The following is a 13,355-nucleotide window of genomic DNA, read 5'->3' on the forward strand; positions in this document are numbered from 1 at the left end:
TCATAAAAGTGGGACCATGGTCATTTTCTTTTATTTCTCTTATGTGGTCCCAGCTAAATTATGAGCTACTGAAGGGTGCGGTTGCATCCCATCCAGCCTGCAGCAGGACGGGAAGTGAGGAGCTGTGCTGCTCTGGACACTCCCGCCTTGAGCAACTTTGAGCCTCATTCTCCTCCACTGAAAAGCGACAGGGTGGACTGTGCTGTCTCAGAACGTTTCGTGACTTTCTGTGATTCTAGGTGGGGCTCAAGGAAAACATTTTAAGTGAAAGCTCTCCTGCCCTGGGTTGGGGTATAAAGTCTCCACGGGGGATCCCAGGCATGGTAAGCACCCACAAGGCCCAGTCTGCTCTGCTGGAGTGAGGCCACCTGGACAGGAGCCTCACCAGCACCGGATCCAGCTGCGGGGCTAACCCAAGACCAAGGACCAAGGAGACGCCACCCACAGGGAATGCTGAGGAGAGAGGCGTGTCTGTCCTGCTGCGTCAGTTACGTCCAACCCGCCAAGCACTTCAGCCACAGCAGCTGCCTCTTTGCTAAAGTCACCTTCAGCTTTTCTGCACTTTTTCCATTTCTGAAGCACAAATTTGGCAGTTACCCAGAACATTCAACGTTTACCAGTTGGTGAAAAGTTAGCAGGAAACTTCAAGGAGTTTGTCCTCAGCAAGCAACGCTGTGCCCCAACACCTCCTTAGTCATGTCTGGTGTGACTTGAATCTCTAATAAGCAATGGCACTTGCCAACCCCTCCAAACACTGATCCTTCACCTGATGCCTGAGGTTACAAAAGGATAGGCTGGGCTAAAGCTGCAGCAGCTGCCTCGGCAAGTGGGAAGCTAATTGGCTCAGGAAGGGATATTCCTAAGACCTCGGCTTTGCGAGCCCTGAGCTGAACAGCTCAGCCTACGATCACGCACCACTTCCTGTGCCCCTCGGGACTGCCTTTGAGGGCACCATGACAGAAGCCACTGAGCCAAGCCCAGCCCAACCCTCAGACCTGCACCAGGCTCTGCTCTCCCAGGAGGTTCTGTGCCTCCCGTTCAGCTTACAGTTCCTTTGCAGCTTCCTCATCCTCGCCAGCTCCACATCTCTGCAACGTGCTGCCTCATTATGATGGCTAATTATTATTATAGGAAAACTGCTTGCTAACCAAGACAGAAGCCATACTGCAGCCACTCCTCCCTTCCAGGGCCATGTTTTAATTCCTCCCTGGGGTTCATCAGATGCATCTGGATAGCATCCCAATGGCTGTGGGAGGACTAGGAAAAAGGTCACCAGTGAGGTGGCACTGACAGGGTGGCTGAGAACTTAGGGCTTGAAGGTTTGGGATCATCTTTTAAGTTGTTTTCTGGCCTGTATCATGAGGTAACTTCCCCAGTGCTCACAACGGCCCTTCACAATTTTTTTCTTTTTGGAGACAGGGTATTTTGCTCTGTCGCCCAGGCTGGAGTGCAGTAGGGCGATCATGACTCACTGCAGCCTCAACTTCCTGGACTCAAGGAATCCTCCTGCCTCAGCCTCCCAAGTAGCTGGGACTACAGGCACATGCCACAATGCCCAGCTGATTTTTTAAATTTTTTTTTAAGAGCCTGTTGCCCAGGCTAGTCTTCAACCCCTGAGCTACAGCAATCCTCCCAGGCACAGGAACCAGCTGCATGCTTAGGAGCCAGTGCCTGCTGACTCCAATGTCTCACGTGCCTTGACTCAGAACATAAGCCTCGCCCCTGCCCCTCAGGCATCCCCAAAGACATGGACTGGAACTGGGCACATGGGCGCAACCCATTTCTCAGTATCTGAAAGAAAAAGCTCCCCCCAGGGCCAGAGGATGGAGGACAGCTGAGTCCCTTCACTCATTGCCATGTCGCCTAATCCTCATTCCTCCATGCTCCTTTCTCCAGCCTGAGAATAACTCTTCCCTAAGGTCACTTAGAGCCCCACAGAAAGCCAGACTTCCCAGCAGAAGAGTCATAATCCCAGGGCACCCAGGGCAACTTGACATTAAATAAAGCCCCTCTGCTAAGACTTCCATTCCACCTGGGCTGCTTAAGACCAGGAGACCACCCTAATTTGACCTTCCTGGTGTCCCTAATCAGCAAGTTCCATCTGATTATCTGGCTGCCATCACCTGGTAGAGCAGAAAGGGGAAGCGGAGCTGTCACATATGGTTGTGTTGCTGTGAGAGCCCTCTCCAGACTGTTTCCCTAATGACTGATTTTCTTGCCAGTTAGCTTCTAAGTCTTTTGCAGCCAGACCTTATGCTATTGCTAATTTTAAAATAATGGTAAGAGGATCATGCTAAATTCTTCTGCTCTGGTTTCTTAGCAATGTCTCTTGAAGACTTTCAACTCACAAGGTGTGATTATTAACATAAAATAATGAAGCTGATTATTTAAACAAGTGCCTCAGAATGCATTCTCTTTTTCTTTTTTTTGGAAGACAAAAGTTAACAACAACAACAACAACAAACTTGAATTGTACTTGGATGTTTAGTAATTCAAAGTGATTAAGAAGCACCTTCTTTAAAATGCTACTGTAATAAAAAGATCAAGATAAATTGAGTTTTGGGGGTGGGAGGGTTGGGTTTTTTTGAGACAGGGTCTGGCTCTGTTGCCCAGTCTAGAGTGCAGTGGTGCGATCTCAGCTCACTGAAACCTCCGCCTCTCAGGCTCAAGCTGTCCTCCCACTTCAGCCTCCCAAGTAGCTAGGACTACAGGTGCATGCCATCGTGCTGGCTAATTTTTGTATTTTTTTGTAGAGACATAGTTTTGCCATGTTGCCCAGGTTGGTCTCCAACTCCTAATCTCAAGCAATCCACCTGCCTCGGGCCCCCAAAAGTGCTGGGATTAGAGGCGTGAGCCACCGCATCCAGACTTAAATTGAGTTTTAATCACTTAATACCACGCATATATGCAGCTTTAAGAAAATAGTTACTATTTAATCTTTTACTAAATCAATTTTCACACTAACCACTCTTTAACGATATACAATTATCTAAAAAATGCCTCAAAACAGTCACTTTGGAAAGCCCTGCGTTTTCCATTTATTTCAACATCGTTGAGCACTTGAGAGACACTAACACACCACATGTGTCCTCTTATGGTCCTTGTGTTGTCAAGCTGCCAGGACTCCTACAAAGAAATACCTCTTCCTACAGCAGGGTAAGCTCTCACTGAAAAGCAAGTTCAATCAGGTTTCAGTTTCCGGAAGACTGTCCACCACCAGGGAAAAAGGTAGATCCCACAGACCTGAATCTGGAACTTCAAAGCCCTCGGTGTAACCTCCCTCAGCCTTGACCATCGAAGGACAAATGAACAGCCACCCAGAGGACGGTGAGCTGGAGCCCTCCACTCAGAGGCCACCTGGAAACCGGAAACTGGGAGCAAACCCCCACCAGCTCCACCTCGGAGGCATCCCAGAGCACGGGAACAGGGTGGGGCCCACAAGCCTCCAGACTGGGGCAGCCACGGACAGGCCCCAACATTCATTCTACAAAATGAATGGTCTTGAGGCTCTCAGTCCAAGTCTCTGGTTTATCCTCCCCACTGCTCCCATCATTCTCGTTCAAATATTTAATATTTACCTCGGTTGTGCTAAAGTAAAAAAAAAAAAAAAGATAAGCATTTGTAGCCACATTGCCAGTGAAGGAGTGGGGCTTGTGCTCCCTGGGGAGGCGGGCGGGGAGGCAGCCACAATCCAGAGGCCAAGCCTTTGGGAAGAAGGCGACCTCCAGGGACAGAAGCAAATTTTAGCCCAGCCAACTCTGTCCAGAAGACATCTCCCTTTTCTGTGCAAAATCCTCAAACATGGGGTCTTGTGGGCTTCCTAGTGGCCACATCAGGTGCTAGGCACTGCGCTAGATGCTGGGTGGGAATAGACGAAAAGATGACCAGCATTCAGCCCTTCCCCTTTACGGAGGACAGACAAGCAAGCAGGCAGGATGTGGGGAGCCCCTAACACAGGTGCCAGTGAGTGCCGCAACCGGCTGAGAAACCTGCAGAAGGCCTCAGGAGCAGCGACGTCCACGCTAGGACTGGGAAGACAGAAGGGTCTTTCCACACCGAGGATGAGGGATTCTGCATCACAAGAAGAGAGCAAGACAGGGCAGATGCAAGAACATGGTGAACAGGACGGAAGCTCACATGGCTGTGGCACAGGGCACATGGCAGGGAGGGGAGAGGGCAGGTGAGTCTGGAAAGAAAGATGAGAACGTCTGTGCAAAACTGGCACGGAGGGCTTTGCACTGCAGACAAGGGGGAGAAGTCTATCTGTCCCTTCAGGACCAGCAGGTGTGTGACTCAGAACACTTGGGCTCACATTCCAGCTCCACTTTCAGGAGCGGGGTATGCTCGGGCAAGTCACTCAGCCTCTGGGGCTTTGGTTTCAGGTGGCTGGAATAATGCTTGCCACAAAGGGCGAGCTCAGGAAATATCCATTGCTGTTATTTGTCAATGAAATGTGAGAGCTGCCACAGCCCAGCTGAGCGGGGATGAGATCTCAGGTAAGGACAGATGCTGGAGACCAGATTGCACCTGGACAGGCAGGCTGGGCATCCCTCCGCGCCTGGGGCTCTGAGCATGGAGGTGGAGGCGAGAGAGGCCGCGCTACCCTCCCACTTCCGTTCCTGCTCCCAGCCCCTGACCAGACTCCAGCTTGGGGCCCTGCGCCAAGCTTCCGCCAGGTGGTGACAACCGCGTGGATCCCTTCCTCTCTTGCCACAGCTCCCTCCAGCTCCTGTCCTACCCTCTGGCTCTCTTGGTTGGGGAAAACCCTCAGCTCTGGATGAAAGGCCCTTAACAGCCAGGTGCCCAGCCCTGCGGGAGGGGAGGGACTGCACCACCACGGCTTGCCCTTGTCCTCACCACCAAACTTCCTGTCGCTCTGGGAGCCCAGATGAGGGCAGGAGCCAGGAAGCAGGCCTGCCTGTGGCTGGGCAGTGCAGGCCGGAGGATGGGTGGGGAGAACCTGAAGTCAGACGCACCTGCCACCAACTAGGGATGTGACCTCCAGCCAGTCACCGGACCAGCCAGAAACTGACTGTCCTCATGTGGATGCTAACATGCCCTCCACCGGGGTAGGGATTCAGGACACAAGGGCAGAACACCCAGCTGCAGACCGGACCCAGGGACCACCTGGCAAACGCAGCCACTGTGACTGCTCCTCACCCACTCTCCAGCCTTGGCAGGGGAGTCCTAGCAGGGACTTGACAAGGGGCATCTGGGCAACCTGGCCCATCCAGACTGAACAACTGACTCCGGGACACCCATGTATTTCTATCGAGGACCAGCATGGACAGGTTGCCCTCTGCTGGGCCCAGACCCCATCCTGAGCACAGACACATGCACACTCACACACAAGCATTCACTCCTCAGGAGCACCAAAATCCACACCAGACCTCCACCGCCCAGGCAGGGCCCTCACCTAGGGGAAGATAGCTGACCGTGGTGCTGGCATGGTGCCGCAAAGAAATAACCGGTGGCACCTCTGCTACAAAGCCAGGAGGGGGGCAAAGGCCCTTTCTTTCTCTCCTCTCTGTGCCCACCAACACCCAGCCCGGCTGCTGAACACGGAGTGGTGGGCATCAGGCGGACTCCTAGGAGGAAGACACTCTAAGGACAAGGGCAGACCATGACAAGGATGAGATAGCACCAGGGAGCAGGGACTTGGCTCAGCTCACAGCCCAGCATGCCAAGAGCTTTGAATTTCGTGTGTACCTTCACCGCTCCCCGTAAGCCGCTGCCTGGCTCTGCCTCCTGCCCTGGGCTCCAGAGTGCATAAGGAGAGCCACGCCCCACTGACAACAAATCTAGGCCACCCCAGCTAGACCCCCACCTGCAGTGACAGTCACATCAACCAACCAGGAAGGCCTGTGTTAAACTTTCAAACCATGAGCAGAAGCAAGTTCACACTCACATGTGCATGTGTGTACATGTGTGGGACAGATCCTGATGTGCGTGTGTGTACATGTGTGGGACAGATCCTGATGTGCGTGTGTGTACATGTGTGGGACAGATCCTGATGTGTGTGTACATGTGTGGGACAGATCCTGATGCACAAACCTGTCTTTTCTGCCTGGCATCCCTCTCTGTCACCCCTCTCCCCCTCTGACCTGTGGATCTCTTCCTTATCTCTCTCTCCCAGGCCCTGGAAAGGGGGAGATCCCTTCCTTCTCTCCTCCCTGCTCTGGGCACAGGGAACCTTCCAGGCTGCTCAGAGACCAACACCCACCCCACCCAGGCATGGGCAGTGAGAACGGCACAGTTGTCTTTAAAACAGTCAACAGCTGGGCACGGTGGCTCACGCCTGTAATCCCAGTACTTTGGGAGGCTGAGGTGGGCAGATCACAAGGTCAGGAGATCAAGACCATCCTGGCTAACACAGTGAAACCCCGTCTCTACTAAAAATACAAAAAATTAGCTGAGCGTGGTGGCAGGCACCTGTAGTCCCAGCTACTCGGGAGGCTGAGGCAGGAGAATGGCGTGAACCCGGGAGGCGGAGCTTGCAGTGAGCTGAGATTGTGCCACTGCACTCCAGCCTGGGTGACAGAGCGAGACTCCATCTCAAAAAATAAAAAATAAAAATAAATAAAATAAAACAGTCAACAAACCCACCTCCAAGGGTCAGAGGTTTCAAAGACTCAGTGAGAAGCTGCTCTGAGGTCCCTGGAGGCCTTTGGCAGCTCCCTGCCTGCAAACCGGCCCAGCTGGGCACAGCCTGCCCGCTGCCCATTGGCTCTCCACACCAGCCGCGGTCATTGCACCGCATTCCTCCGGGGGCTGCATGTCCTCACAAGCCCAGCAGCACATGCACACACATGTACACACACACAGGCACTTGCACACACACCCCTCACTGTCCCCAAGATGTCTGTCTTGCCTTGCTCCCCGGTCATGGGAATGAGTCACCCTGAAGTTTGTACCCTCTTCAGGAAGCTCCTCTTGAGATCCAGGATCACAGCGGACCAAGGTGATACAAGTGAGGTCCATCTGCAGCCAGACACTAGGTGAGCTCTGGTCAGGGCTGGGGTCACCAGTGTGTCCAGGGCCCAATTGTATTGGACAAGATAAGGCTAAGTTGTGGGTGGGTGGGGCAGCCAAGACTCAGACCAATTTCAGGTTAGGGTCAACGAGGGCTCAGGAACTGGGTGAGGGAGACAAGTGCAGGGCTGCTTCCACAGTCAGTGTGAAGCCAGCTGTGGGAGCCAGGGTGCCTTGCCCAGCAGAGGCACATGGCCCTCAGGGGCTAGACGCCAGGTCAGTGCCCCATCAGGACTGCCTCTAAATGCATGTGGTTCAGGGGGGTTTTTGTTATCTTGAATCCAGGGCCCTATAGAGACAAGATTCTGTCTCCCTGGAGATGACCTGTGTCAGCCCCCAGGGAGCATCCCCACTGCACACACCCAGACCTGGATATAGGGGCAGCCCTGTGGGCCTGGGCACAGACCTGGATTCCTGTGCAGCCACACCTGTGCATGTCCAGACATGAATACAGGATACAGCAAGTAACATTTACACCCTCCCAGCACCACTGGAGTCTCCTCAGGATAATTATTTATTATTCATAGTCATCAGCATCTTCATTAATTATTCATATGATCCTTAATTATTATCCTTAACAATAAGAGCAGTAAATAGCAGAAAAGTCCTTGAGGTGCCTAAGGCCCAGGGCCGGGTGCCTCCGGGCAGTTAGACCAGCTAATGCCCTCAGGGCAGTGGGGGGACCACAGGCCCCACCTACTGCCGGCCCTGCCCCTGCCCCTCTCACTGGGGCCCAGGGGACTGCAGGAGAAGATGGTCCCAAGGGCTGGGGGAGGAGCTGTGCTTTCGAGTTCCTCTCCCCTTCCACGGTCAGGGCCTCCTGAGCAGGGCCTCCAAGGGGAGCGGCCCAGCAGCGCCTTGATCCCTGGGTGAGCCACATGTCCACACTGGGCAGCCCCACTAACTGCCTGGGTCCGAGCCGTGTCTGTGCAGGGGCTGGGAGGTGAGGGCCCCCAGCTGGCCCGGTAGGGAGAGGCGTCGCATGGGGCCATCTTGGGGAAGCTCTGGGGCCCCTGGGGGCAGCTCCTCACACGCCATGAACTGGGAAACCTGCAATACACACAGAGCATGGGCAGGCAAAGAGGCCATGGAGGAGGAGGAAGGGGAGGGAAAGGAGCAGGAGAACCCGGGGACACAGGATGGATGGGAGGACAGGAGGGCCGAGAGGAGAGTCAGGTGGACAGAGAAGCTGGAGGGGACAAGAGCCAAGGCAGCGAGAGCAGGACAGGGGCCACCAAGGGGAGGCACCAAGGTGGGAAGTAGAGAAAGGCACTCTCCGAGAGCAGAAGCCAAACAAGAGAGCTGGGAGCAGGGAAAACCCTAGGCCCTTGTCTCTTCCCGAGGGAATGTGGCCGCTGAGCCCAACCCAACCTGGAATAAGCAGTCTCTGTGTTGGGACAGAAGCTGGGACAGAAAAAGAGACAAGATTCCTTCCTGCAATCCAGAAAGAACTCGGGGACCTAGAAACAGAGGCAGGCTGGCGGCCAGGCATCTGAAGGCCAGGGAGAGGGCCAGGGCAGGTGGGAGGGGTTTGTGGGTACTGAGCGTCTGCTGGTGAGAGCTCTGCGGGGGTGGCTGCGAAGGGAGACTGGCACATTTGCTGACGTGGGCCCTGGTGTCTGCAAACAGGAGCAGGCAGCATATGGGAGGGGGGAGCGGATGCCAAGGGAAGTGGGGAGGGAGCAGATCCCAGGCCGCCTCTGGCAGCCAGAGGAGTCCCCATCATGGACGCGGAGGTTGGCACAGACACCGCCATCCTGCAGAGGCCAGGAACATGCAGGTCCACCCAGGAGAGGACAAGGGGCAACTAAGGCCCATCTCTAGCAGAGGGGGCAAAGCAGGCCCAGGAAGTCCTCCCCTGGAGGCTTGGCCTCTGCACCCTGGGAAATGCCAAGCGCCCTCAAGATGACCCTGTGACAGCCAGTGCCAAGGGCAAGGATGGGCAGGACAGTGAGACCAGGCAGTGTCGCTCAAGGAAGGGACCCGGGACCCTGTCCCTAGACACTCTGGTATGCAGCCTCCACCGCCAGGTCTCGGGCTCAGTCAGTTCTCCTTGGAGAGCACCCGTGGCCGTGACACAGGCGCCACAGTTGGAGCTGGCTCTTCAGGTGATGCTCGGGGGCCTGGCGGTGGAGGCTGTGGACACTAGGGGAGTGAAGCTGCGGGCCACTTAGTCTACAGATTCCCTGCACCCAGCTGTCTAGGGGCTTTGGACGGGGGACTCTCCTGCCCTACCCTGAGCCTGCAGCTCCTGAAGCAGCCTTCCTCCAGGAGGACAGGGGTGGGAGGAGGGCAGGAACAAGGTTCAGGGAGTCTGGGCCACAGAGCCCAACAGAAAGGCAGCAAAGCAGGTTTGGGCTGGAATCAGGGAACAAGTGGGTAGGGGTACATCGAGGAAGCAGGGCTGGAGCTTACCTGAGAAAGCGAGTCCAAGGTGAGTGTGGGGAGGGGGCTGCCGGGCAACAGTGGGGATGTGGAAGTGGGGACAGGCCCTGGGGTGGTCACAGCACTGTAGGCGGGCGGGACCAACGTCATCTGCCTCTGTAGCAGCTGCAGGACGGTGGCCATGTCTGCACTCAGCCGGGTCTCCAACCTGGGGCAGGAAGCGGGGGATGCTCAGGGAAGTGGGGACACCAGTGACGGCCTCCGCCGGCAGTGGGGAAGGGGAGGGGGGAGGGGCAGCCAGTCAACCCAGGCCCTCTGCATAGAGGTGTGGCAGCCCCCAGCTCGGCTCAGAATGGAAGAAGGGGATCCAGCTGCTGCACACACAGACAGGCCCTCTCCCTCTACCCGACAACACTGCCAGGACCTGGACCACACTCCAGGGCGTGCCCCCCCACCCCACCTGCACTCCCTCACCTGTTGAGCTGGCGCTGGAGGGCGTCCAGCCTGCTCTCCACATCGCCCCGGGGCCGCCGACCCGGGCTGGAGAGGGGGATGTTGAGGAGACTGGGGGTGGGGGCGGGGCATCGAGGGAGCTCCTGGTACTGGCGGCCCCGACTGTCCCCCCAGAAGCTGAAAATGTTGGACACTCCCGAGAAGGCGCCTGCAGCCAGAGAGCAGAGCTGGGTGAGCGAGGTAGACGCCCCGCCGCTGCCCCGCCCAGTCCTCCCTCGCCCGCCACCCGGGATACCTGACAGGGGGTTGCAAGTGTCGCTGCTCTTCTCGCAGTCCTCCATCAGGGGCTCCCCACCCGGCGGCTCTCCGGGGGGCCTGGGGCTGGAGAAGGGCACCAGGCGGAGGGGGCTGGAGCTGCGGCCTGGGCCCTCATCCTCACTGCTCTCAGGGCTGGAGGGGCCACTGGATGGGCTCTCCCCCCACGGCCCCCCCGGCCGGCCCCGGCTACTCGGCCCTGCCCCCGCCCGGCCCGGCCCCAAGGCCGACACCTCCCCTGGCTGCTCCATGTCTGTGGGAAACAGAGAATGGGCCTCAGAGAGGGGAGGAGAGCGGAAAGGAGGGGGCAAGGGTGGAAGAGGGGACAGGAGAGAGCCTGAGAGAGGACTGGGCAGGACGTCCTGGTTTGTCCCCAGTCGCTTCTTCTGCTATCTTGCACCCACTGTCAAGCCGACCAAGAACTCCCAGGACCCCCTGACTGCCCAAGCACCGGCAATGGTGCTTCAGGGGTTGGCGGATCTCTGGGACTGTGGGGCCTCAGTCCCATCACTGGCTCCCTGGCCCTCCTTTGTCCTATGTTCTTTCCTCCTCATCAATTCAGGGCAGTGCTCACAGAGACCCCAGCCCTGTGAAGTCCAAAAAGCCTAGGCTTGCCCTGGAGGGTGGAAGAGGGCTTCCTGGAGGAGGTGACAGCTGCAGGGGCCCTGAAAGATGGGCAGCATCTGGACAGCTGGGGTGTGGAGTGGGCACACTGGAGGAAGGGATGGGAAGGTCTGAGGCCTGGGTAAAGCAGACACGGCCCACCCCGCCTTCCGGCTCCCAGCCTCACCTTGGCCCCGCCCTCCCCCTTCCTCCCCTCCCCCGCCTCACCCTTGTCCGTGCGCCTGCGGAAGGACAGCTTGCGCTTGCGCTGCCGACTGAAGCCACCCTCTAACTCCGTACTGCCGGGGGAGCCCGGGATCATGTTGGTCTGGAACCAAAATCAGTATCAGGGCCCTTTGGGTGCTCTCCTGCCCCACCAGGGTCAGGCCCCAAGCTCCCTCCTTAACACAGAAAAAGTAGGGCTGGGCACCCCAGCTCTGAGGAAACCCTTCCCTGTCCCCAGTGTGACTCTGCCCCAGGCCAAGACTGAGTTTGGGACTTTTGTAGCCTGCTCTATGATACCATTTGACAGACAGGGAAACTGAGACAGAGAAGCATCACATTCAATGTCACACAGCAAAGGGGCAGCCACACAGCTGGAAGCAGGAGGATGGGCTCCAGCTCAGGGCAGCCAACTCACATCTCGCAGGTTGAAGGTGATCTCCAGGCTGGACCAGAAGTGGTCGGAGAACTCAGGGTACATGTCCAGCACCTCCAGCAGGTCGTCCCGATGGATCTTGTGTAGGTCGCAGTAGGTGAGGGCCCGCACGTCCCCGTTCGACTTGCCAGGCCTTGCATATAGGTTCAGAGGCTCCCCAAAGATGTCATTCTTCCCTGGAGGCCATGGAGAGGACAGGGAGCTCAGCCCCGGGGGGGCGGCATCCAGGCAGCAGGCACCTTCTCCCGGCATCCCCACCCCAGGCAGAGCATGTCCCCTCAACTGGGTCGCCTGCCAGCCGGCCCCCAACCCACACAACCAGGGAAGGAATCTGCCAGCCCACCCTCCTCAGCTCCCAGCAGGCAGGACAGTGCCAGAGGGGCTGGCAGAAGGGGTCAGGAGCCCAGAGTCTCCCAGCAAATGAGACCCAGCCAGCAGGACTACCCCAAACCCCAGGCCCCAAGCACCCTCTTAGCCAATCACTGCACCCTCATAAGCAATGTTCTTCAAACCAAAGATCAGAACACAGTAGTGAATCAAAACCAGCATTTTTTTTTTTTTTTTTTACTGAAAGAACATACAGTAGTATAGCTTAGCACAGCACAGAACAGAAATGCTAGAATGAACCACATGCAGTAAGGCCCAGTGTTATGTAGTGAAACTTTGATTTTAGTTGTGTGGGGGTGTGTATTTGTGTTTGTACAGAGCTGAGAAACAAAATCTAAAATGTCCTACCATCAACTATGGTCGAAAGAGTTTGCTATATCTGCCCTGAGGCACACAGGGCCGAGGGAAGGACAGGCAGAGGGGAGGAAGTCCTCAGTGTCCAGACACACCAACCCACCCACTGTGCACAGGCGGGGTAGAAAGGAAGTGGGGGGAGGGGGCAGGACTCCCTTTGCTTTGGATATGTCAAGGGGCCAGGCATGAGGCTGCAGGGAACCACATGGCCCTTAGTGAAACCAAATGCCGAGCTTCCAGGCTAGCATTTCTTCCTCTACTGCCCAGGCTAGAGCATCTAGATTTGATCCTACTTTAAGGAAGCAAAAAGTGTCTGCTTGTGGCGGATCCTGAAGGGAAGGAGAACATGGGAACCCCAGAGTTCAGCAGCCCCACCCCACGTGGGGCTCCTCTCCATGGCCCCGCTTAGAGGGCCTGAGTTTAGGTGAATTAAAGGAGCCCAGTGACCCTGCAGGCAGTCCCAGGTCCACAGCCCCGGTGACTGCATATTCAGAAGGCTCGCACCTCTTGAGGCTGCAGAGGGCATTTCCAGTCCAGTGCCCGCCCCCCACCCCATACCCAGGATGGCCACGACGACGTCGCCCCGCAGGATCTCGATGGAGCCCCGGGAGATGAAGTACAGGGCGGTGAGCAGGTCCCCAGCATGCACCAGTGTGTCCCCTGGCGGTGCATGTGTGGTCTTGAACTTCATGGCCAGGGCCCGAAGGCAGCCCTTGGTGGCCCCTCGGAAGGGTTTGCAGTGCTGCAGCAGTGAGCGGTTCAGGTGCAGGCAGATGTCAGCCTGCAGGCACTCAGGGAAGCCCTTCAGCACCTGGGGGCGGGGTGGGGGCAGCTCAGCACACCCTCCCTTGGGAACCCCCAACCCGCACTCCACTCCACCATCCCACCCCTCCATGTCAGAGAAATCTCAACCTCCAGGCCTGGGAGATCTCGGAAGCATCAGGGGGCCCAGTGTCTTGGGAAGGACCTGGGACCCCACTCCAGCTTCACCACCCCTGGCTGAGCACCCTTGGGCTCTAGACCTCCATGTTCTTATTTGTAAGGCATAGAGACCATTCCCGCCCTGGGCTGTCATAAGGATGTAACCCCATCGCCTATGTGACATATACCTCCCACCCCAAAAGGGGAGCTCTCCAGGGAAGGGGTTCCAAGGGCTTCCGTTTCCTCA

General features: G+C 56.8%; 1 protein-coding gene across 12 annotated transcripts in view; it reads right to left on the bottom strand.

The window, feature by feature from the left end:
* Positions 1-7,528: 7,528 nt before the first annotated feature.
* KCNH2 (potassium voltage-gated channel subfamily H member 2) overlaps positions 7,529-13,355 on the bottom strand; it is a 33,667-nt gene continuing 27,840 nt past the window's right edge. For 7 of the 12 annotated variants that reach the window (XM_058428004.1, XM_058428001.1, XM_058428006.1 and 4 more), the window contains 7 exons: positions 12,746-12,998; positions 11,429-11,622; positions 11,017-11,116; positions 10,166-10,438; positions 9,892-10,078; positions 9,448-9,625; positions 7,535-8,082 (listed from right to left, as the gene is read on the bottom strand). In XM_058428004.1, coding sequence (XP_058283987.1) covers positions 7,933-8,082; positions 9,448-9,625; positions 9,892-10,078; positions 10,166-10,438; positions 11,017-11,116; positions 11,429-11,622; positions 12,746-12,998 — 1,335 coding nt within the window. In that variant the 3' untranslated portion in view covers positions 7,535-7,932. The other 5 variants (XM_032762181.2, XM_058427996.1, XM_032762183.2 and 2 more) reach the window with 3 other exon arrangements.

The sequence above is a fragment of the Hylobates moloch genome, unplaced genomic scaffold, assembly GCF_009828535.3.
Source record: "Hylobates moloch isolate HMO894 unplaced genomic scaffold, HMol_V3 SCAFFOLD_1, whole genome shotgun sequence".
In the NCBI taxonomy this organism is placed as follows: domain Eukaryota; kingdom Metazoa; phylum Chordata; class Mammalia; order Primates; family Hylobatidae; genus Hylobates; species Hylobates moloch.